At 43.6% G+C, this 23,400-nt stretch overlaps 1 protein-coding gene and 1 pseudogene across 4 annotated transcripts in view; one reads left to right on the forward strand and one right to left on the reverse strand.

Annotated features, from left to right (window-relative positions):
* Positions 1-23,400, forward strand: part of CYFIP1 (cytoplasmic FMR1 interacting protein 1) — a 122,998-nt gene that overhangs the window by 28,612 nt on the left and 70,986 nt on the right. For all 4 annotated transcript variants that reach the window (XM_072795242.1, XM_072795238.1, XM_072795231.1 and 1 more), the window contains exons 2-8: positions 17,046-17,168; positions 17,244-17,333; positions 18,536-18,613; positions 18,853-18,954; positions 19,869-20,050; positions 22,280-22,376; positions 22,483-22,611. In XM_072795242.1, coding sequence (XP_072651343.1) covers positions 17,052-17,168; positions 17,244-17,333; positions 18,536-18,613; positions 18,853-18,954; positions 19,869-20,050; positions 22,280-22,376; positions 22,483-22,611 — 795 coding nt within the window. In that variant the 5' untranslated portion in view covers positions 17,046-17,051. The remainder of the gene's footprint in view (positions 1-17,045; positions 17,169-17,243; positions 17,334-18,535; positions 18,614-18,852; positions 18,955-19,868; positions 20,051-22,279; positions 22,377-22,482; positions 22,612-23,400) is intronic.
* LOC140610041 (mitochondrial import receptor subunit TOM5 homolog) lies at positions 10,223-10,378 on the reverse strand (annotated as a pseudogene).

Raw genomic sequence — 23,400 nt, forward strand, 5'->3', positions numbered from 1 at the left:
TAAATTACCACAGGAAAAAAGGAATTAAAACTAAGCTGGAAGGAACTTAAGCATTTTAAAAGGTGGGGAATGGCTGCCAGGCCATATACCTGGACTGAGGACCCTTTGTATCTACAGGCAAAGCCACTAGCTGCTGCCTCATCACCCACAGGGATGAGGGACTTGAAATCTCACATATATGTGTATTAAACTGTTCATTGTGGCAATTCCAAAATGTACAGACACAGAAAATAGTGTCAGGAACCCTCAACAGTGATCTCCGTTCGTCTTGTGACACCCCCACACATGCACTATCCTGCAGCAAATCCCAGATGCAGCATTTCATCTCATTCACAAATGCTTTAGTACATATTCCAAGGGATAGAGTTCTTTTTAAAAACATAATGTTGGAATTTTGCTCCTTTTTTCTGGGTCAGAAGTGGAAATAGTTCTGCATTTCAAGATCTTTCACTATTTTCTTTAAACTTTTTTTTTTTTCTTTAAACTTTTCTTTCAGATCTTAAATATCTGGGAAATATAAAATTATTGCGTAATTGAAACTCAAAATTTGAGGAGTGCCTGGGTGGCTCGGTGGTTGAGTGTCTGCCTTCAGCCCAGGTCATGATCCTGGGTCCTGGGATCAAGTCTTGCATCAGGCTGCCTGTGGGGAGCCTGCTTCTCCCTCTGCCTGTGTCTCTGCCTCTCTCTGTGTCTCTCATGAATAAATAAATAAAATCTTAAACCACACACACACACACACACACACACACACGGAGAAAATTTTTTCCCACCAATTTGAGGCCCTTTACCCTGAAGCACATCATTGTATTTCTCCTAAGTATAATAATATTCTCTTACATACTCATAGGACAATGACCAGATTTGGACCTTTTATAGCAAGTTTGCCAACCCCTGCCCCAGAGAATTCATTGCATGTATTAACATGCAAGATTTTCCTCATAGTTCATGATAATAAAAACCCTTATTATCAGCTCAGGAGACTGGGCCCATAGTCTGTGGTCTGTTTGTTCAGTGGAATAGTATATACCTGTCAAAACACTTCAGAGCAACTTGTGATTGTGATTGCCTCTTAGTGATACAAGAGCAGTGAAAAAAGTCAGACAAATATATATAGCATGATATTCCTTTTGTAATTATAAAATTTACTTTTTTTTATATTTTAAAGATCAATTGATTGACTTTAGAGAGAGAGAGAGAGGGGTCGAGGAGGAGGGGCAGAGAGAGAATCTCAAGCAGACTACCAACTAGGTGAACAGCTCTACAGAGGGCTTGAGGTCATGACCCTGAGCTGAAATCAAGAGTCGGATGCTTTACTGACTGAGTCACCCTATGCCCCTATAATGATTAAATTGAAAAAGGAGCCTTTTAAGAATATGTATAAATGAGATGCTACTTGTATAAAAGAAAATGGGGGATCGATGCTTGGTTAGTGTCTGCCACGGATCACTTGCAGGTCCCTAGCTTTTGTTGTGGATGGTGGTTCACCTGTGGTTATGGCATTATTAAACATAACTAAGTTGAAAGTAGATCAGGTTCTAAGAACTATTGTGCAGCTGAGGTCCAGTAAAAGAACTGCTAACATTAATCAGCTTACTGAACCTTCTGTGGATCTCGACATTACTTTCAAGTTAGTGCTTGAGGATTAACTGTTGCCTCAAACTGTTTGCCAGATGGGTAGCTTTTGACTTATGGTAATGGGTCAGCAGTTTGCTGAGATGGGGGCTGTGCACTAGAAACTGCTTCCTTCTCTGGGCGGGGCTGGTGGAGTTCTTCTCCTGGGTAAATTTAGAAGTGAAAGAGGAAATTCCAATGGGTAAAGGCTGACAAGATTGATAGGATATTTTAAAACTGAAATTTCAGAGGAAAATGTGGCATAGAAAGAAAGGCATGTAGCCTGATTGGGAAAAATGTTTGCAGCAACTTTCACATGGCTTTAATGTCTGTAATGTCAGTGCTATACTGAGCGCCTTACGCATTGCATTGATAAGGAAGATGCCAACACTTCAAAGGACAAAATAAGAGGAAAACAATCAAGCTGGCAAGTCACACAAAGAAAAAGAAAAAAACCCAGCGGGTTACTGCATAGGGATTGTGTTTAATAGGCACAGGAATGCCTATTAAAAGAACATTTAGATACAGTTTCATCTGTGGGAGAGTACCTAACCTCAATCTACGTGCAGCTTTTAAAAATTGAGATATAATTGACATACAACATTATATTAGTTTCAGGTGTACAATGTAGTGATTTGACATATGTATATACTGCAGAATGATTACCACAGTAAGTCTAGGTAACATCCATCACTTCACATAGTTACAGAAACATTTTTTTCCTGTGGTGAGAACTTTAAAGTCTATTCTCTTAGGAACCTTCAAATATGCAATACATTATTATTATTAACTATAGTCACCATGCTGTGTAATATATCCCCAGGATTTATTTATTTTATAATCGGAAGTTTGTACCTTTTGTACCTTTTGACCACCTTTATCTTTGTCATGCATCCTGTACTCCCTGCTTCTGGCAACTACCAACTTTGCTATATCTTTGAACTTGGTTTTTTTGTTTGTTTTTTTAGATTCTACACATACGTGAGATTGTACGGAATTTATCTTTTTCTGCTTTATTTTGCTAAGCATAATGACCTCAAGATCCATCTGTGTTGTTGAAAATGACAAGATTTCCTTCTTTTTTTATAGCTGAATAACATTCCTTCATGTGTCTACATATGTACACACATACCATATCTTCCTTCATCCATTGACGGGCACTTAGGTGGCTTCTGTGTCTTGGCTATTATGAATGATACTGCAGTGAAGATGGACTGCAGATTTTTTTTTTTTTTTTGAGTCAGTGATTTGTTTCCTTTATTTCCTTTCACTCAGAAGTGGGATTTCTGGATGTGGCCCCCACCCCGAGCCCCGGAGACTGCCACGGTGGGATGTATTTTACTAGAAAAAGTATACTCAGCTGGACATACTGTGTTCCTTTACTGTTTTACACAGGCATTGGATTCTGTGTGAAAGAAGGACTACTGCATTCACACGGGGAAACATCCAGTAATTCATTAGTAGACCATGCTGTCTCTCTGTATCCCAGACCATGAGGAAAACAACCACTTCACCAAGGAGAGTCTGTCCAATCTAAACATCTGCCAGATGGCAGTATATCAGTTTCTGTGTTCTTGCCCATCTATGTGATTGCATTTGTGGTGCTGAAGAAACTCAGTTGTTTTAATTCACAAAAGCTTTAAAACCATTCTCAAAAGCAGAACTAGTCTCTTTGACAGCCACCTCAAAAGAACCATGGTACTTACCGATGTGCTCCTGGTTTCTAGCATTTCCATTTTCCCAAGGGACCCACATGGGGCCCTGGGAGTGGGAGAGCACAGTACGGATATGTCAGGCTGGGCCTGGGTGTTAGGTTGCTGAGGTAGGCTGGCTGCAAGAAGGGCCCTTGACTTTACCTAAGGGATTGAGACTTCAGTCTGTGGAATACTGGGCCCATTCTTTTATTGATTGATTGTTTTAGCATCTGAGTAGTTTCTTCATAGCAATCTCAGGAGGCGAGCCAGTATATAAAATAGCTAAAGGCGAGGTTGCTTTCCTTTGTGATCACGGAGTACCCCAGAGTTTCATGGAACAGGATTTGAGAGCCATAGCTGTTGGTAGCAGTGGCCATGTGGATATGAGCAGAAGAGTAACATGATGAAAGTTGTACTTTGTACAGTTCAAAGAAGTGAGGAAGGAGAGTGGCAGACACGAGTGCAGCTTCGGAGTGCCACAGACAGAAGAGTGGCCGGTCCCACTGAGTGGGGTGGGAGCAGGAGACCTACGGCATGACACATAGCTCTGGTCTTGGGAAGACCCTGTGAGTTGGAGAACCGTGTCCTGAGGGGAAGAGCCCAGAGGCTCAAGATTCCCAAGCATGCTCCATCTCAGACTTCACTTCATTGTGATTTTCAAGCATACTTGATTTTGTTTCTTTGTCAAAGCAGCATTTCTTTTGACGTGATCATCAGAGACTAGTGCTGCTTTTGAGAATGGATTTGAAGTTTTTGTGCATTTAAAACAATCTAGTTTCTTTAGCCACTCAAGCTTGGCTAGAAAATGATGTTTGATTTTTAATTAGGAGCTTTTTGCCTGATGATACAGCAGCCTCATCCCCACCCTTCCAACTACCCCCTTAATCTGGAGAAATAAATTGGAGTCCATGCTAGTTGGTGATACAGAAAAAAAGTTGTTTTAATTTTTTCTTTCCAAGTTTTGTTTAAATTCCAGTTAGTTAACATACCGTGTATATTTAGTTTCAGGTGTACCATGTAGTGATTCAACACTTAACATACATCTCCCAGTGCTCATCACAAGTGCTCTCCTTACTCTTACTCTTACTTTCTTGGTTAAGAGTCTGTTTCTTGGTTTGCTTCTCTTTTTTCTTCCCCCATGTTTGTTTGATTTCCTAAATTCCACATATGAGTGAAATTATACGGTATTCTCTGACTGACTTATTTCACTTAGCATAATACTCTCTAGCTTCATTCATGTCATGGCAAATGGCAAGATTTCATTCTTTTTTATGGCTGAATAATATTCCATTGTACGTATATACAACTTCTTTATCCATTTATCAGTCAGTGGACGCTTGGGCTGTTTCTGTAATGTGGCTTTTGTAGATAATGCTGCTATAAACAGTATTTTTGTATCCTTTGGGTAAATACTTAGTAAGGCACACTGTTTTAAAATGTGGGAGAGAAAGGCAAGGTTCAATAAAGTATGCTTCTCTTCCTCACATGATTTATTTTACATGTGAACAGATTGTGTAAAAATATGGGACATTTCTACTTTTCTGGGAAGTGCCTTTATTTGCATATAGAAAAGAAAGAAAATTAGTATCCATCTTACACATGTTAGCAGAGTCATTTCATAGTTTCTTGTTTGGTTATGCTGTGGAGTCTGATGAGCAACATACTTTCAATTTGTAAAATAAAAGTTTAGAAATACTAAGAAGACTGCTCTTGGTCATGTTGACTCAGGGTGGAAGCAACACATGCACAGCACTCTCACTGTGGGTGTCACAAGCAGGACACATGAATGGGCACCAAAGTTATCAGCTCTGCATTTCCCTGCCTGTGGTTTCACCATGTTGGTGTTCAGTTGCCCTGACAGTGTCTAGTCTAAACAAAGATTATTGTTTTCAGTGCCTGTGTAGAGCTCCCACCTGTTGGCTCTTGGATAGGATGCACCTTCACTTGGCTTTTGTCTGACACTGGGCTACCATCCTGGCAGATGCCCCCAGAGGGAGGCTCTGGGTCTCACAGTCTAGTGCTAGACTCTGTCCTCATGTGTGCACAGTGCTAGTGCTGCCCCCACCTCTCAATCTACTCCCAGACCCCCAGCTTCTGGCCCCTGAATTACTGTCCCAGTGCTTCATTCCTTCCTTTGGGCATCCAGGTGCTAGCTATGGCTACACATACTACTTCCTGCCCCTCCAGAGCTTTGCGGTCAGTTTGTAATCCTGTTTGCGACCTGGTTTAGCTGCCACCCTATCTTACGGACAGTGAGACCCAGCACTGTCTAATTCCTGGCCCTTGGATGCTTTGTATTTATTAATAGGCACGTACTTAGCAGAACAGTTGTAATTTCATTTCTGTTTTTGTGAACAGTAATTTATCTAGGTCAGACCTTGCTTTGATAAAAGTTACAGATCCGTGGAATTATGTGTTGAGTTCCTTTGTGAGAATGTGAGACATATTCGAGTTAAATGTTTGATTTGCTTAAGATTTAAATTTGGAGGCCAGAAGTAACCAGAATCAGTTTGCTTACTGTTTATGTTTTGGGGTTTTTCTCTTGGTGTTTTGTTTTTAAAGATTTTATTTATTCATGAGAGACACACAGAGAAAGAGGCAGAGACATAGGCAGAGGGAGAAGCAGGCTCCATGCAGGGAGCCCGATGTGGGACTCGATCCCGGGACTCCAGGATCACACCCTGGGCCAAAGGCAGATGCTAGACCGCTGAGCCACCCGGCTGCCCCACCTGTTGGTGTTTTTAAGCCGTCCTTCTACATGAGTCGCTCTCCTCAAGCTGATGTCCGTTCAACTTTTATTGGCATTTATTTCCTTTCGCTCTTTGTTTTTATTTTTTTACCCTGGTAGATGAATGTCCTTCTTCCAAATACATGCAGATGATTTCACCCAAAAGTGTTTTCAAATGTTTTTTGTTTGCAGAAAATGCTAGGGGAATGATGATAGAACAGAAATACAGCTCTATGGTCATAGCAGTTTGTCCTCCAATCTGCTAAAATGTAAGGCCTCCCTCCCTGGCCTGAGTCTGGCTCCAGGCTGGCCTGGGCTGGCCCCAGAGGGCAGTGCAGATTGAAGTTGTCTGGGCTCAGAGGAGGCCTTATGTGGAGACTTCACATCAGCTCTGTAATACTGCCCCTTGAGCCCTGCCATCACACCAAGGTACTGTTGAGGATCTGAACCAGGTGAGCAGATGCCTCCATGCTATGCTTTCAGGGGCTTTGGCAGGAGTGTCTGGATTGTGGGTCCCTTCAGGAGCCCCTTGTCACCAACCCCTGGTACCTGTCTTCTTGCTTTACCTACAGTGCCCATCTCGCACCTCTCTTACCTTGCTCCTTTGTTTTGTCTTGTCTCTTCAGCGGGTTTTCTGACAGTGTTCCATTTTCCTAAGGGTACTGGCTTATTAGAGACATACTCATAACCAGTGTGTGTGTGCGTGCACGCACACACACCATACGTACTGTTTTTCTTTCCCTTTTAATTTCTTGGCACCACCCATGCTGCTAGTTGAAAATCAGTCTCACTGCTTTAATTTCTATGAATTCTTTGTGGCTTAAGTGTTCTTTTTTCCCAAGACCATTGAGTTATATAAGGACTCATTGTCTGCTATTACCTTTTTATGGAACTGCCCGCAAACAGGGGGCTTCCCTTTCTTCCTTCCCATCTACCCGGATGCTACCCAGAAACGGGGAATATGATTACATCGTATATTTTTAAGCAAGTTCTCTTGTGCAGTATTCTTTGCTTCAAAGTGTGTGGTGACTATTACATTTATAGAAATCCTCTGGCCTTTTCCCTTAGATGCTCACGGAGGCCCTGTCTCCTGTTCCCGTACTCCCCTGGGCAGCTCTGTCTGGGGTTCCAGCTCTTGCTGCCCCTCAGGCCTAGGCTGCTTCCTAACACCTGCACTCACCCTTTGTGAAACCCGCTTTTTTGTTTGCCTCTGGCCTTTATCCAGGTAGACATAGTGCCTGGCGATGGAGCGGGTGATTCTGTCCCTGCTCTGGCCATGGGACCTCTGAACCTTGCTCTGCTCATCTGTTGGGATGGGATGGCACCACCGTGAGTGCAGCTAAGAGGACAACTTGTTGAGAAGATGCAGGGTGAATTTGAGGCTGAGGGGCAGACATTGCCAGGTGAGGGAGAAAGGAGGTCAGCAGCTATGGGGGCCTTCAGCATGTCAAGTAGGCACAGCCTTTCCAATGGGCAGCTGTGAGGCTCTTCAGCCCAGTGTTGGGAACCCCAGCCTCCTGACTACATGTGGTTGCTTGACCCCACCTAGGGTCCCCTGATGCTCACCTGTGGTGGCCACCTGAGGTGCATGGGGCATGATCCTTGGGCTCTAGCTCTGGGTAGGAGATGAAAGGAAGGGATGCCCCTAGTTTGCACTGGCAGCGTTGTGTGAGAGGGATTTATGTATACCAGTGTGGTGGTCCGTCTTGTAGGGGGAGAGGGAAATCTGTAGTTAGATACCTCTTACGGAGGCAAATAAATGCCAGCAGGATTTTGAAGACTCTGCCCTGCATAGACCTGAGCCTCCATTCTGCATGAGTCTGTTCCTGGTAGTGAGCAGGAACCTGTGGTTGCTTGAGTCCCAGCTGAGACACAGCTGGTGCCTGTGTCCTGGGAGTGCCTCACCCAAGGGTAGGGAGTATGGGGCATAGGAGGAAGAAGTATCTCGCTAGGGTCTCCCTGGCTGAGAGTGTTCTAGTGTGTCACAGCACGGCTTTCCCTCCCATCTCCAGCACCCCTCCTCTCCAGCTTAAGCTCATGGGCATGAGGTCCCCATGCCAGGGTCATGCCCTAGGGGTCCTGTTGAGCAATCAGCACGGCGCCTTCCCCACACAGGCTGAGTGAAGAAATAAGCTGGGTGAGTGGGGCACACGGCACAGTGTGCAGGCTTCAGAATTCAGGCGACTAGCCAGCTCCCAGCCACTAATGTTGACACCAGAGCATAGGTGCCCCTTGAGCCAAGGGGATCCCTGTGAGTGATTCAGGGGTATTCGAACAGTCACTGGAAGAGCAACAAAGTATATTCAGTAAGTCCTTTGAAATCTTTATTTTAAAAACTGTTAAATGTACAAAATCAGTTTGTTGATGGTTTGTTAAAATGGCAGTGATATACCTTAACGACCTGTAGAGCTTGGCCGTGAACCTGAGGGCTGGGAACCACTGCAGGTAGAGTCAGTCAATGGGGCAGCCTGGCTTGACAGTGTTTGCTGATTATGTAAACCAAGGAGTCAGTTCACTGCAAAGGGAGGTGGGGGACCACACTCTGGAGGTGCCTGTGCTAGCTCTTTGAGAATGAGGTTTGGGTGGTCCGCTGACCCTTGTTGCACTCCTAGCCATCTGCTTTTTGTGCACTGAGCATATATTTTTTTATGACCAAAAAACACCAGTACATGGTAGACTTTAGCAGCCAGTTGGTGCAAGGGTATAGGGATTGTTGCACGGCAATTCTGTGTGACTCGTTCTTAGCTCTGTGTTGGTTTGCTTGGGATGCCAGAAAAAATACCACAAACAAGGTGGCTTGAGCAACAGGAATGTATTGTCTTATGGTTAATGGAGGCTGAAAGTTTGAGATCAAGGTGTCAGCAGGGCTGGTGCCTTCTGAGGCCTCTCTCCTCAGCTTGCAGATGGCCACCTTCTCTCTCTCTTCCCCTTGTACTTGTGGTCAGAGGCCATCTTGCTGTGAACAGGCCTTGAGTGGTGCACATCTCTTTACATGTTCATGTGAATTGCGTTGGTGGAGACAGAAATGTGACTTGAGTTGTTAAACTAAACTCTCCCCTGGCAGCGTGGGCAGGATTGAGCACTATTCCAAAGAAGTCATTTTCATTATGCTTTTGGGCATTGGCATTGTCGAAGCTGGTTACAAAGTCTTGTCACTCCCTCAGGTGCAGTAGACGCTCTGCCCCACAGGTCATGTGCTGGCTAGGCAGATGAAGTGCCCTTGTCCTGGGGACACAGGCTTTCTCTGGCTGGTGGCAGCATAGGCAGTGAGGGGGGAAGGGAACCAGAGGCCACTGGGGCAAGTGTCATGCCCGGAAGAAAGCCCAGTGGGCTTGAGAGGATGTGGCAGGAAGGAGTGAGGTCCTGCAGCCAGGAGGGCGGCCAGAGTGGTTACAGTGAGCATGGACATCATTTCTAGAGTTGTGAGTCCATCATGAGCGTAGGGTCTGTCGGTGGCACTTAGAGATGGAGAAAAGTAAGTAGATTTGAAAGAAATCTTGGAGGTAGAACTGTGAGATATTAGAGAACAAGTCAGGACAGAGACTTTGGAGAGTAGGACCCAGAGCTGACTATTCCCAGGTTTCCTTAATGTGGTTGAGGGGAAGGCTGTGCAGATATGCATTTGTGGACGATGCACAGGGTGGAGAGACATGAGAGTGTTTGTGGGGCCCTGGGGTATGTGTGTGCATGTGCTCATGGCAACTGCAGCACTCTTTGGGGGGGGTGGTCTTTTAGGGGGTGTTTATGACAGGAAAACATGAAATATGAAAATGTGACAAGGGGAAAGACAGCAGGGAGCTACAGCAGGGCCTTGGCCATTGGCCTACAGGAAGCTGAAAAGGTGCTGCAGAAACATGTTCAACAATTTTTTTTTTGTAGATAGAATTCCCTTATAATTAATACTTGTTAGAAAATAGAGTTTGACATTACTTACAATTATATCAACATTCATAGAGTCTGAACATCATAGGCATATGGGTGTACTATCACCACAAGATGTCTTTACTTCCCAAGTATTTTTAAACTTTAGCTATGAAGGTCAGAGCCAAATTTGTTCTTGACAAGTAGAATTTTTATGTCCATTCAATCAAAGAGTCTCTTACATCTTTCTGGGCCTATTCATTTGCAGATAGGAGTAGAAATTGTAACTGGGTTCCTCATCTCTCTCATTTACATGTGATGCCCATCTTCATATACTGTCCAATTTCTTTAGGATAAAAGGTACGACTCACAGCAGGGCCACATAGATAAGAAAGTTCTGTATGGACGAGATCACATCCTCATGCATCTTCCGTTTCATCTCCTCTGGGTCCAGCTTCAGTGCAAGGCCCTCGATCCGGAACATCACTGCTTTGCTTCTCCACCTTGCAGCTGCCACATTCTGCTCTCCTCAGAGGCTGCCTCATGTTCAACAATTTTAACCTTTTTTTTTTTTTTTTTTAAGTTTTTTAAAGATTTTATTCATTTATTTGACAGAGAGAGAGAGCACGTACTGGGGGAGCCGCCAAGGGAGAGGAAGGAGCAGGCTTCCCAGACAACCCCAATTTAACTGATATACTGACAGTTGTTTTGAACTCCCTTTCCACCTCTTCCTGCATCTAACCACCAAACCCTTTTTATCTGCCTCTGTGATATATCCCAGATCTGTAATCTTTTGTCCAACATTACTACTTCCACTTGAACTTAGATAATCAGAATTTCTTGCCTGGATTCCTGTGTCAGCCTTCTTTGTACCTAGTCTCCCTATCACATAAGGGTTGTCCCTTTCCATCTATCTTTCCTATCAGTAACCCAAATTACCTGTCATATGAGAAAGTTAAATATGTATATATTACAGAGAGCAGTATAACAAACCCAAAATGACTGTTGTTAATATTATTTGTAATTTTTTATGAAGCAAATATGACAAAGTTGTGTCATTCCTTCCATAAGGGCAAACACCTTATACTACTCTCCTGATCCTATACTGAAATGTATCCTTGGTGTATTTTTAACATCTTTTTAAAAATTATTTATTTATTTATTCATGAGAGACACAGAGAGGCAGAGACACAGGCAGAGGGAGAAGCAGGCGCCCTGCGGGGAGCCCAATGTGGGACTCGATCCCAGGACCCCAGGATCACGCCCTGAGCCAAAGGCAGACGCTCAACCACTGAGCCACCCAGACGTCCCAACACTGTGAACTTTTTTATGAAAGTTGGAAGAAAAAAGCAGCATACAAAACAGCTTGTATCATAACATCTTTCTGTGAGGGATGAGGGGGATTATGGATTTTTCCCTTGTCCATATTTTCTGATTTATGTACAGTAAACACTGCTATTTTTTTCTGATTTTTTTAAATTTTAACATCAGATTTACCATTTTGACCATTTTTTAATTGTGCCGTTCAGCAACATTGAGTGCGTTCATTCACACTGTTGTGCAGCCATCACCATTGTCCTCTCTAGAACTTTTCCCATCTTCCCAGACAGGAACTTTTTACCTATTAAACACTAACTCCCATTTCCACCTCCTTCAAACTCCTGACAACCCCATTCTATTTCTATGACTTTGACTACTCTAGGTACCCAACATAAGTGGAATCATACATTATTTGTCCTTTTGTAACTGATTTCACTCAGCGTAATGTCCTCAAGGTTCATCTGTGTTGTAGCATGGGTGAAAATTTCCTTCCTTATTTCCTTTCTGATTAATAATATCTCATTGTGTGTATCACACAAATATTGATATTTTTATATGAGGAAAGTGTCTTTACTGATTTAAGTTGAGCATTTATGTTTTTCCCTGGATGTGACTTAAGTGTGTCACGGACCCTGTGCGAGCCTCCTGCACCACCTCTTCCCCCATTGAGGGTGATCTTGGCCTCTCTTGGGCAGAGGTAGGGAGGAAGAAGCGTGGTGTGGGCAGGAGGCCAAGGTGCCTGGTCACATGGGCAGTTAGCCTGACCATTTCCTTAATGGCCAGTTGCATGAATGTTGTGGGGCATGCAAGGGCTGCAGGAGCCCCCAGGCCTCTTGTGGCATGTCGCACGGCGTGGGTTCTGGCCATGCAAAGGCCTAGTGTGGGACTCAGAGCTGGATCTGTAGAATGCATGTTGTCTGGCCATCTCGTGCTTCAGAAGACGTCGCTGGGACTCCCCACACTGCAGAGCAGTGGCCAGGGTGAGGACCAAGCCCCTGCTTTTCTGTGCTTCGCTGTCCTGGGCTGCTTCTTTCATGAGTATGTGGAACAAGAAGTCCTGATGATAGAAGGAAGTTGATGATGGAAGTTTTTAAAAGGCCATCTTCCTTGTTTACAAAAGGACCAGCTATTTTGAAAAATTATCTGCTACATTTTATTTTTTATTTTTTATTTTTATTTTTTTGTGATCTGCTACATTTTAAATTTATAGTTAGAAACACACAAAACAGATCTGTTGTTGAGAGGAGTTTTGTGTGAATGCCAGTTAGGCCCATTAGGTCCCACTGTCTTTGCTCCATGTTCTGGCTGATTTCCTGTCAAGGACAGAAATGTCACTGTCACCAGGGCACTTGTGGATTTACTTTTCCTTTCAGTGTTGGCCTGTCAGTGGCCTGTCTCCTGTCAGTGTTGGCCTGGTGTCATCTGAAGCTGTCTCTTGTCAGATGCATCCATGTTGATCATTGTTCTGTCTCCCTCTGTCAGTATGTGGTGCATCTTGTTATTCCTGGTAGTCTTCTTGCTCTGAAGTTTACTATTCACACAGCTGTTCCAGCTTCCTTTGGCCTGGTGCTTGCATGGTTTGTCTTTTTCCCTCTTACTTTCAACTTATGTTGTTATATTTGAGGTGAGTTTCTTGTAACTGGCGTATAGTTGAGTCAGGATTTTTTCATCCTTTCTGACAATCTCTGACTTTTAATTAGTGTGTTTAGACTTTTTAAAAATGTTTTCTTTTCTTTTCTTTTCTTTTTCTTCTTTTCTTTTCTTTCCTCTCTCCCTCTCCCCCCATTCCTTCCTTCCGTCCTTTCCTTTCTTTTTAAAGTGAGCGGAGGAGGAGATCCTGCTGAGTGAGACTGATCCCACTGAGACAGGCACCCCTGTTTAGACTGTTGATGATCAATGTAATTACTGATATGTTTGGATATCACGCACACTTTGTGTGTGTGGTTTTTTGTGTTTTGTTTTGTTTTGTTTTTTTTGCTTGTAAACAGTAGAAATTTATTTCCCATAGTTCTGGAGGCTTAGTAGTCCAAGATCAAGCTGTTAGGGTCCCAGCATAGTCATGTCTGGTGAGGGTCTGTAATATTCTGATTTTTATATATTTGATCTTTATCTGTTTCTGACAGAGCTCCTAAAACTCCTACAATTTCTTAAGTGATAAGGAAGATACTGATATTCATAACAAACCTCTTTCAACCATCCCTGAGTTTATGGTAATGAAGTGACTTTTGGAAAGCCCCTTAAGAAGGGCACTGATTATCAGGAGACCTAGCATGGGATTAGAGGGTTGGAACTTGGCATCCCACCTCCCTGACCTGGAAGTTAAATCCTTTGCCAATGGCCAGTGATTTAATCAGTCATGCTCATGTGGGGCAATCCATAAGGACAGGGTTCAGAGAATTTCTGGATTGATGAAATATTTGGAAAGAGTGTGGAGCACTCAGAGAGGGCATAGAAGCTTGGCACCCTTTCCCCATATAACTAGCCCTATGCCTCTCTTCCCTGAGTTATATATCCTTTATAATAAACTGGTAATCTAGAAAGTACAACATTTTCCTGAGTTCTGTGAGCCATTCTGGCAAATTAATTGAATCCAAGGAGGGGGTCACGGTAACCTCTGATTTCTGGCTGGTTGGTCAGAAGCACAGTTGACAACCTGGAATTTTGATTGGCGTCTGAGGTGGAGGGGGGTTTGTCTTGTAGGACTGAGTCTTTGACATGTGGGATCTGATGCTATCTGCAGGTAGATAGTGTCAGAATTGAGCTGAACTATAGAACACCCAGCTGGTGTCCAAGAATTCCTTGGTGGTGTGGGAAAAAAAGTCACAAGTTGGAATTGGTCACAGAATCAGAGGAACCGTTTTCAGGTTGCAGACACCAACTTCTCATTGTGTCCTAAAATAGCAGAAAGAGGATCCCTATTTTTTCATTACTCTGCTTCCTTTTCCTGCCTTTGTTAGATTGTTTGACATTTTTAGCATTCTAAATTTATTATATGTGATCTTTTCATAGTTATATTGCTTTTCATAGTTTCATTTATTAGAGCTGTGAGCTGTGAAGGAAATAATCTAGTCTTTTTGCTCACTGTTTAACCTTTGGATTGCTTTTTGCTTTATTCTTCGTGTCCCAAGTTTCCTTCTTGTAGTACTTCCCTTTTATTGAAGAACTTTGATTTGCCTGTTGTTTATGAATCCTCTTTATTTTCCTTCATCTGAGATTTTTTTTTTCGTTGTCAGAGAGAGAGAAAGAGAAAGAAAGCACCAAGCAGGGAGAGTGGCAGGCAGAGGGAGAAGCAGGCTCCCCTCTGAGCAGGGAGCCCGATATGGGACTTGATCCCAGGACCCTGAGATCATGACTTGGGATGAAGGTGGACACTTAACTGACTCAGCTACCCAGGTGTCCCTCATCTGAGAATTCTTATTTTACCTTCATTCCTGAAGGGTATTTCACTTGATGTAGGATTCTCTGTTGACACTTCTTTTTCTCTCAGACTTAAAAAGTGTCATTCTACTTCCTCAAGTCTCCTTGGTTTCTGAGGAGAAATCCACAGGCATTCAAATTGTTCTGTAGATAATAAGGCACTTTTTCTCTGTTTCTAACACATTCTTTTCTTTTTGTGTTTCACCAGTTAATTTTTAAAAAGAATTTTAGTTGACACAGTGTTATACTGGCATACAGTGAACAAGTTCAGCAATAATTTGTATTGCTGTAAACTTGCATAAACAAGTTTATAGATTATGCTGTATTCACTATAAGTATAGCTACCATCTGTCCTGATGTATCACTATTACAATATCATTAACTGTATTCCTTATTCTGTGTCTTGTGTTCCTGTGACTTAGTCATTCAATTTTTTTTTTCTTTGTTTTAGTTTATAACAGTTTGACTATGATGTGCCTGGTGTGGATTTCTTTAGGTTTATCCTGTTTGGAATCCATTAAGCTTCTTGAATTCATACATGAATGATCTGCCAAATGTGGGAGGTTTTTGGCCATTGTTTTCACCCAGTTTCTGCATCCCTTCCACTCTCATGACACAAATATTAGACCATTTCTCTTGTCCCAAAGATCCTCGGAGGCTCATTTTTTTTTCCAACCTTTTTTCTGTTGTCCGGATTGGAGAATTTTTATTATTGTCTTCAAGTTCCTTTGAATTTTTCTTTCCTTTGCTCTTGAGCTTGTGTAGGGAGTTTTTGTATAGTATTTTTTAGCTTTAAAATTTCTAGTATTTTCATTTGGTTCTTTATGTGGTATCTTTTCTTCCCTGGTTTTTTATTTTTTCTTTCAGTTTGGGAGTGTTATTATTGTTTATTAGAACATTTTTATAATCATTGCTTTAAATTCTGTTACATAATTGTAATATCTATGGTAATATCTGGGTTTTTTCATTGTCGGTATCTGTTAATCATCTTTTCTTTGTGTGCTAGGTAGTTTCGCCTGCAGCTGAACATTTTGGATATTATGAAATGGAACTCTAGGTCTGAAGTCCTAGGAGAATGCTATTGTGTTTTTTTGTTTTTTTGTTTTTTTTTTTTATTTTAGCAGGCAAACCACCTGGTTCAATGTAGGTTGTGGTTCTGACACCTCCTTCTCTGGGGTGTGATTCAATGTCAGTTCTGTTCTCAGAGCCTCTAGAGTGCCATTTGGGTCTGTCCTGTGTGTGCCACCTGTGGCCATCTGGGAGCTGGCTGTGATCTCAGGGATTGGAGTGTGAGAGGATCAGATTCATGCACTTACAGCTTAGGGGTGGGGGCCCAGAGTTCATTAGCAACTTTATAATCTCATTCTTCTGAGATTCTTCCTCTCCATACTGTCCCTGGGGCTTTCCGGTGCTCTGGGGTTCCCTTTTTGGTTTTCCAGCCAGTAGCTGGGGGTTTAGTAACTCTCCTCACCACGCACTTCTACACTGACACCTTGTCTGGCGCCCAGTATTGGGAGGAGCAACTGAGGGCTTCTTCCATTTAGTGTTCTCACCAGCCTGCCTGCTGCTCTTTCCTTTTCACAATGCATGTAGCTGCTCCGCGTGTCCAGAGTCAGGGCTGCTTGGTGTATTGTGTCTGAGGATGGAGCTGCTACTCCCTGTATCCCATCCAGGGTCGGAGCAGCATTCTGAAGGAGGCAGGCTTGGAATGTGCTGTTTCCTCTCCCCTGGAGCTGCCACAGATGTGTTTAGATGACATCCACCCCCTTTTTGTGCTTTCTTGCACTGGCCTTGGAGTTTGTGCTGTCAGTCCTGTGCTAACAGTCCCCTCCCTCTTTCATGTTGACCCTTGGCCCCCACCTTAGTAGTCCCTACAGGCAGTTGCTGGAGGAAGAAGGGCTCTGACCTTCTCCATCTCTATTCCTTAGTGTGTTGCTTTGCATAGAAGAACCACTTGGGAAATGTCCATCTGCAGGGAAGCACTCTTGCCCCCTTGGAGGTTGGAGGCTGTGCTGGCTTCCTTGGGGCAGACAGGTGTTGAAGTGGTTGGGGCAGTGGTGTTGAAGAGGACATTCCCTCCTCTGGCCCAGTGAGCAGGTTGTCAGACCCTCCCAGAGAGCCCAGTAGGGATGATGGCTCCAAGGTGGGAAGGGTGACAGGAAGCAAAGGTATGTGTGGTGGTTCATGTGCCACTGTGACACAACTGGAGGCCAGGAGAGGCTACATCATGACTTCTTTGCCAGCAAGTCCTAAGAGAGACAACAGACCCAAGGGATTGGTCATGACCACGTCAGCCATCCCCATTGCTCAAGAGAGGGATCAGGCAAGTGGGGGTCTGATTTCCCTACCTTGGAATGATTGTCAGTATCTCCACCCTTCCTCACAGTGCAGGTTTGTGCTGTGTTTTGTTCTAGGCCAAGATGGCGGCCCAGGTGACACTGGAGGATGCACTATCCAATGTGGACCTCTTGGAAGAGCTGCCTTTGCCTGACCAGCAGCCCTGCATCGAGCCCCCACCATCCTCACTCCTCTACCAGGTTTGTGCTGGACAGCAGTAGGTTGTACTGCCTGCAGTGCTGACCTCCACATGATGGTTTTTCTCTTCCTTTCAGCCAAATTTCAACACTAACTTTGAAGACAGAAATGCATTTGTTACTGGTATTGCAAGATATATTGAACAAGCGACTGTTCATTCTAGCATGGTAATTCCTTCTGCATGTTTTTGTTTTCCTTGGGGGAATACTACTAGTGATGGCAAATATACACTTTTTGGTGTTATCTTAGTATGATATATACTAAGGAAAAAGAGAAGAAAGTGGATGAAGATGCCTTATGTTTTTAGAGAAGACTTTGTTTTCTTTATTATAAAAACGATACATGTTCTTTCTGAAAATTGAAGCAAGAAATTGAGCAAGGAAGCTTCTGTCAGCATTTTGAGGGAGTCCATTCTCTCTTATCATTTATACCTGTACTCATGCATGCAGTTATATACGCAACTGTGATTCAGATTGCATGAATGAATTGTGTTGCTATTACGTATTTTAATGATTTCATGAACTTTTCATATGACATATGTCAAAATGTGCCAGCTAAAGTAATATTTAATAGCTATCTATTCCATTTTGTAATTTCCACAATTTCATTATTTTTGCATGTTTAGTTTCCCTTTTTTCTTTGTCATAAAAAATATAATAATGAATATCTTTCCAAACACATCATTATTCCCATTGGCTAGATTTGTATAAGTGAAGTTACTAGATCAAAAGTTGTAAACATTTTAAAGCCTCTTAAGAACATAATGAAATTGTAGTTGACATTTTTAGAACATCTCTGCGCTTTTTACCATTTTTACCAAAGGAAACAATGTGAAAAGAGTAAACACTACAGCAGTTAAAAAATTATGGCAGTCCTCTTTGCATGGATACTGTTCTCTGGATTTTAAGTGCTACAGAAATACTTGTAGCTTTTCCTCCTATACACTAGGGATGATGGAGCTGCCTCAGTCTTAGGAGCCCAGAGGCTCTCTGTAGCCTGGTGGTAAGGCCTTGACCCTGTGCACATCTGCACTATGCTGGCATCTGTGCTCAACTTCAGATCTGCACTGCCAGCTGGTTGTTTTGGATAGAGCGGAGTTGAGGAATAGCGGCTGTGGCAGGTGCCAAGGTTTGTGTTGGCTCCTCTCCAGCCCACAGAAGCCATGGGGGTGTTTCCGGAGGTCATTATGGCCACAGTGCTACACTGCAGCATCACCAACTTCTTAGCAGCTGCCTCGTGGCATACAGGTCCTGGTACTTGTCTGTACCTCAGAGTGAGAGTCAGGATTGCCTCTGGATTTTAGCAACAAGGCATCTCCGTTTTTATGATTGTTTTCCTGCTTGCTGATTTGCCCTGTGTACCCTTACAGAATGAAATGCTGGAAGAAGGCCAAGAGTACGCGGTCATGCTGTACACCTGGAGGAGCTGCTCTCGGGCCATCCCACAGGTGTCCCCACCCCAGCCAGGCGCACCCATTCTTGCTGACCATGCCCCTACCATAGTCAGACAGTGCTCTTACCCTTCTCCCCCCACATCTCAGCCTAACCACACCCCTACTCCACCAGCCTACCCTCCCTCCCACATCCCACGCCACAGCAGGCTGGGACTGCAATGACCTAACAATGACCTTCCCTCTCACTTCTAGCTAAGTTGAAGCCTCTTTATGTCATACTTGTTTATTCCTAGGTGAAATGTAATGAGCAACCTAATAGAGTGGAAATTTATGAGAAAACCGTCGAGGTCCTGGAGCCTGAGGTCACAAAACTGATGAATTTTATGTACTTCCAGGTAAAACAGTGAAATAATCCTAGGACTTTAATGCAGATGAGTAGGAATCTGGCCCACTTTGACATATCACCATGACTTCTGAACAAAGTGCATGTGAACGAAAGCAGCCATAACAACTTCTGAGACAAAAGAGAACAAATCCTTTGTCAGTCTACAGCTTTACTGGCCCTTTCAGAATAAATACCTCTTCTGTGTTTCACTACTCTTGTCTCTGAGAGTGAATTTGTATTTCCTTCATGAAGACTGCTTTCTGTCAGTTCCAAATATGTTTGTCTTTCTGCCAATTTATACTTGTGACGCATCTAGTTTTTCAGGTGTTTTCTTCTTCTCACTCCCTCCTGTCACTTGGGGGTTCTTGCCCTGCCTTGGCTACTCTGACCCATTGTTTACATGGAGTTGCCACAGGAGGTGGACTTGCTGGCTTTTTAAAGATCTACTTTGAACATGTAGGGTTCTTACTATAGATCCCTTTAGCAAAGGTGAGAAGATAGAACTTATTAGGAGATGAGTGTTTGCTTTATCTTCAAGGTTGTCAAGAGGAAACATTTCTCTGCACACCCCTTCCTTTTCATCTCTGAATGCTAAAACATCTGTTTGTAGACCTTCTGTTGGAGGTTTTTCTCAGTAACTTTGCTTGAATAATCAACAAAATTCTTTTATTTTAGGGATGTAGTTGGTAAAGTGGAAAGTTAATGATGATTGTTACACAACAAAAGTATGTGGAAATTACTTTTGTAACAAATAACATTTGTTTTATAACAACAAATCTCTTTACCTGAGCTGTAAATGTCCACTCATTTGGGTGGGTATTTCGTCAAGGAGTGACAGTGAGTCCAGCCACTGTGCTTGAAGCTGGGCATGGAGTTGGCCCTTCACTGACAGCAGCCTTTTTTGCCTTTTCTTCCTCTGCTTAGAGAAATGCCATTGAGCGTTTCTGTGGGGAGGTGAGGCGCCTATGCCATGCGGAAAGAAGGAAGGACTTCGTGTCTGAAGCCTACTTGATCACGCTGGGGAAGTTCATTAACATGTTTGCTGTGCTAGATGAGCTTAAGAACATGAAGTGCAGTGTGAAAAATGACCACTCGGCATATAAGAGGTGAGCTTTGACCTTTCCCTGTAGGTCCTTGCAGAGAGTGCCCCCGCAGACAGGGTGGTTCCTGATTAGCTGCATGCTCTGCACATGGTAGGTATGCATCCCATATGTGCTGAAATAATGTCACTGTTTGGTAACAGTTATTTGACAGGCTCAGGACTGTTTGAATACACACTCCTAGGTGCGTAAGGGTAGCTGGCAGATTATGAGTATGGCAATGCATCAAGGTGCGTCCTCATAGGCATGTGTACATTGTGGTTTCATGAAGCTAGAGTGGGATCTAATTATCCTCAAACATTTGTTGAGGAGCGTGGGTGCTCAGCACATGTGGGAAGACAGAAGTACATAAGATCAGTCCCTTTTATAGAGGGTTAGGGGCACTGCAAGGCTTTTGGCTCAGTAGGCATCTTCCTGAGGGCACAGGCAGGTTTGCAGCCTGAGGGCAACACCTGTTCATGTCATTTCCTGGTTACACATTCCTAGAAGGTACACACCATCACAGCAGTGGGCAGAGCTGGTCTGTAGACTGTCATAGGATCACACTGAGGTTCCAGCTCCCTGAGACTAGCTCTTCTCCTGGGAGACAGGAGAGAACTTACGGAGAAGAGAATTGGAAAAGGTAGGTGTGGCATGATAGTCTGCTTCTAGAAAATAGTGAGGGGCAGTTGGCAGGAAGATGGAGGGTGATCAGTCAGAACAAAGCCAACTATCTTCTAATAGACTTTTCTTTATAAAGTATGTGCTTTAAAAAAAAAGAAAAAGTCTGTGCTTGATACTGTTCAATGCATGATTAGCAGGAATGAGATGCTGACTTTTGTTTGTTCTGCTAGATAAGGACTCTTGGCTGTGAAATTAAATTTTATGAGGTTTTCCTTTGCATCAGAATAGGCTGGCATTTATACTCAGAAGGGGTTATACTATTATACTGTTAGCTGTCGCTTTATTGTATCTGAAATCATATAACTTTTGCCATGTCTTTAAAATAAAATCTACATGGGATGTGGTGCCAAACTGAGATTTAGGATGAGTTAGCAGTGGGAGTTGGACTAGATCACCTAGAGTTGAAGCCTCACAACTGATGAGGGGATTCCACAGTGTTCACACCCCAGGGGTCCTGCTGGCTGGCTGCTCTGCTGTCTTCATGTGTTATCTCATGGTCCAGGATGGTTGCTTGAACTCCAGCGATCATTTCTTCATTCCAGTCAACAGGGAGGAAGGAGAATAGAAGGGGTCATACTACTTTTTATAAGTGAACTTCCAAGTTCCTTGCAGTATTTTTTGTTGTATCTCATGGCTCAACCATTAGTCACATGGAGATGAGGCACATTGCTGTAGCATGGAAATTTGGGGTTTATTTCTAAGGAGGCACAGAGGAAATGACTGTTGGTATAGGATATCAGTCTTTACCATGAGAATTTTTCTTCAATAAAACCCCCAAGTTTTTAGGTAGCAGACAGGTCCTTATGTGGACAGTTTCCACGAAACTTTTTTTTTTGGGGGGGGGGCTGCCCTAGACATTCAGGAAGCTCACACCCATGTTTACATTGCTTTGCAAGACTCAGACACTCAGCGTGTACCTTACAGTCTTATTGTACCTAAATGTACAGATAATTCTGTGTGTGCTGTTCCCTCTCTCCTCACACCTGCTTTGTGGGTAGACAGATGGACAGTTGTTGTTTGTTACAGGTGTGATAAGTGAGCTTCAGGAGAGTGCAGGGGGTTAATCCAAGATCAACTAGCCTATTAGTGGAGGAAATCGGGATTCTGTCTCTGACCATTGGCACAAAAACTGGGTGTGGCGCCTGACTTGTGGGAGGTGTGGTAGCCTAGGTGATTCTTGGCAGAGACACTGGATGGTGCTGACCATCTCCCTTACCATATTCTGGGAGTCAAAAGGGGAGGCAGTCTTTCTCAGACTTGGAAACAGGTCGCTATGGGGAGAAACCAGTGTTATTAGGTACCTGGCAAGAAGGCCTATGGTTGGCACTGCCACATCTGAGGAAATCTTTCAGCTGTGGACAGTGGGGTGGTGAACTGTCCAGGCTGGGACAAGAGTGACCTGGAGTCCAGGGTAGAGAAGCTCGAGGAGGCTGAAATTATAACCAGCTTCTAAGGCCCACATTTTTACATTTAACTGTAGCCAGATAAATAATCTGGATTATTTTATGCTTTTTTTTTTTCTTTTTAAAATCATTAAGCACATTGATTAACTCTTTTTTTTTGCTTTCAAAGAGCCGCTCAGTTTCTACGGAAAATGGCAGATCCACAGTCCATCCAGGAATCACAGAATCTGTCCATGTTCCTGGCCAACCACAACAAAATCACACAAGTAAGGCTTGCACTCTTGCTGCTCTAGCTGATGGGGTGCATGACTGGGGCCACAGCCAGGAAGCCAGGAACAGTCTATGGCATGGATCTCGCATTCTGTGTTTTAGTCTCTGCAGCAGCAGCTTGAAGTGATTTCTGGCTATGAAGAGCTCCTCGCCGACATCGTGAATCTGTGTGTGGATTACTACGAGAATAGGATGTACCTGACACCCAGTGAGAAACACATGCTTCTCAAAGTACGTGTGTGGGCATGGCTGCTTGCATAACTGTGGAGAGAAGAGGCTGTGTTTTGACTACAATCTTTTTGGTAGCCTTTTCTTATTCTCATGCTTGCCACTGTGTGTGTGCGCATGTGTTTATACACAGTATCCTCCGTGCACTAGCGGCTCTCAACACATTCGTATGACTGTCTCAGGCTTGACCTCAGTGCCAGTTGGGATCATATGCCTCCCCCGGGAAGGCATGCTTATGGGTGAGGAGGTCTGGGGTGGGCGCTTCTCTTAGCATCAGCTTCTTGCAGCAGAGGATACATCAGATTCCAATTGTTCAGGATGTGATTTCTAGGAATTAAGAATATGGCGTCTTCATGATTATGGTAGACTTTTCTTGGTCAAGAACATGACCATTCACCATATTGGGGAGGTCAGTGATATTTCTTACTGGGAAGAGGGAGGAGAAGGCAGTTCTGCCACTGCATTAGCTTTGCTTTCCACCTTTGGGGAGGATAGCCTTGAAGAACCTTGTGCTAGGTGTCCAGTCAGCCCAAAGCCTTCCCTGTAAGAGTGGGCCCAGTCCCAAGATCTCTTCCTGCAGGAGAGCACCATGGGCGAGTTGGTGCTGGAGGACGCTGTAGTGGACCTCTTTGTGATGGTGGAAATACTCTATGTGTGCCATCTGGGGCAGGAGCCCCTGGCCATGGATGCTTATGGAAATCCACATTTAGTGTTGCATTTGCTTGACGAGAGGTAGAGATGGTGTTTGTGCCTGGGGAAGACATTAAAATAGCCACAAGAAATGACACACAT

Source organism: Canis lupus, chromosome 2 (genome assembly GCF_048164855.1).
Source record: "Canis lupus baileyi chromosome 2, mCanLup2.hap1, whole genome shotgun sequence".
NCBI lineage: Eukaryota > Metazoa > Chordata > Mammalia > Carnivora > Canidae > Canis > Canis lupus.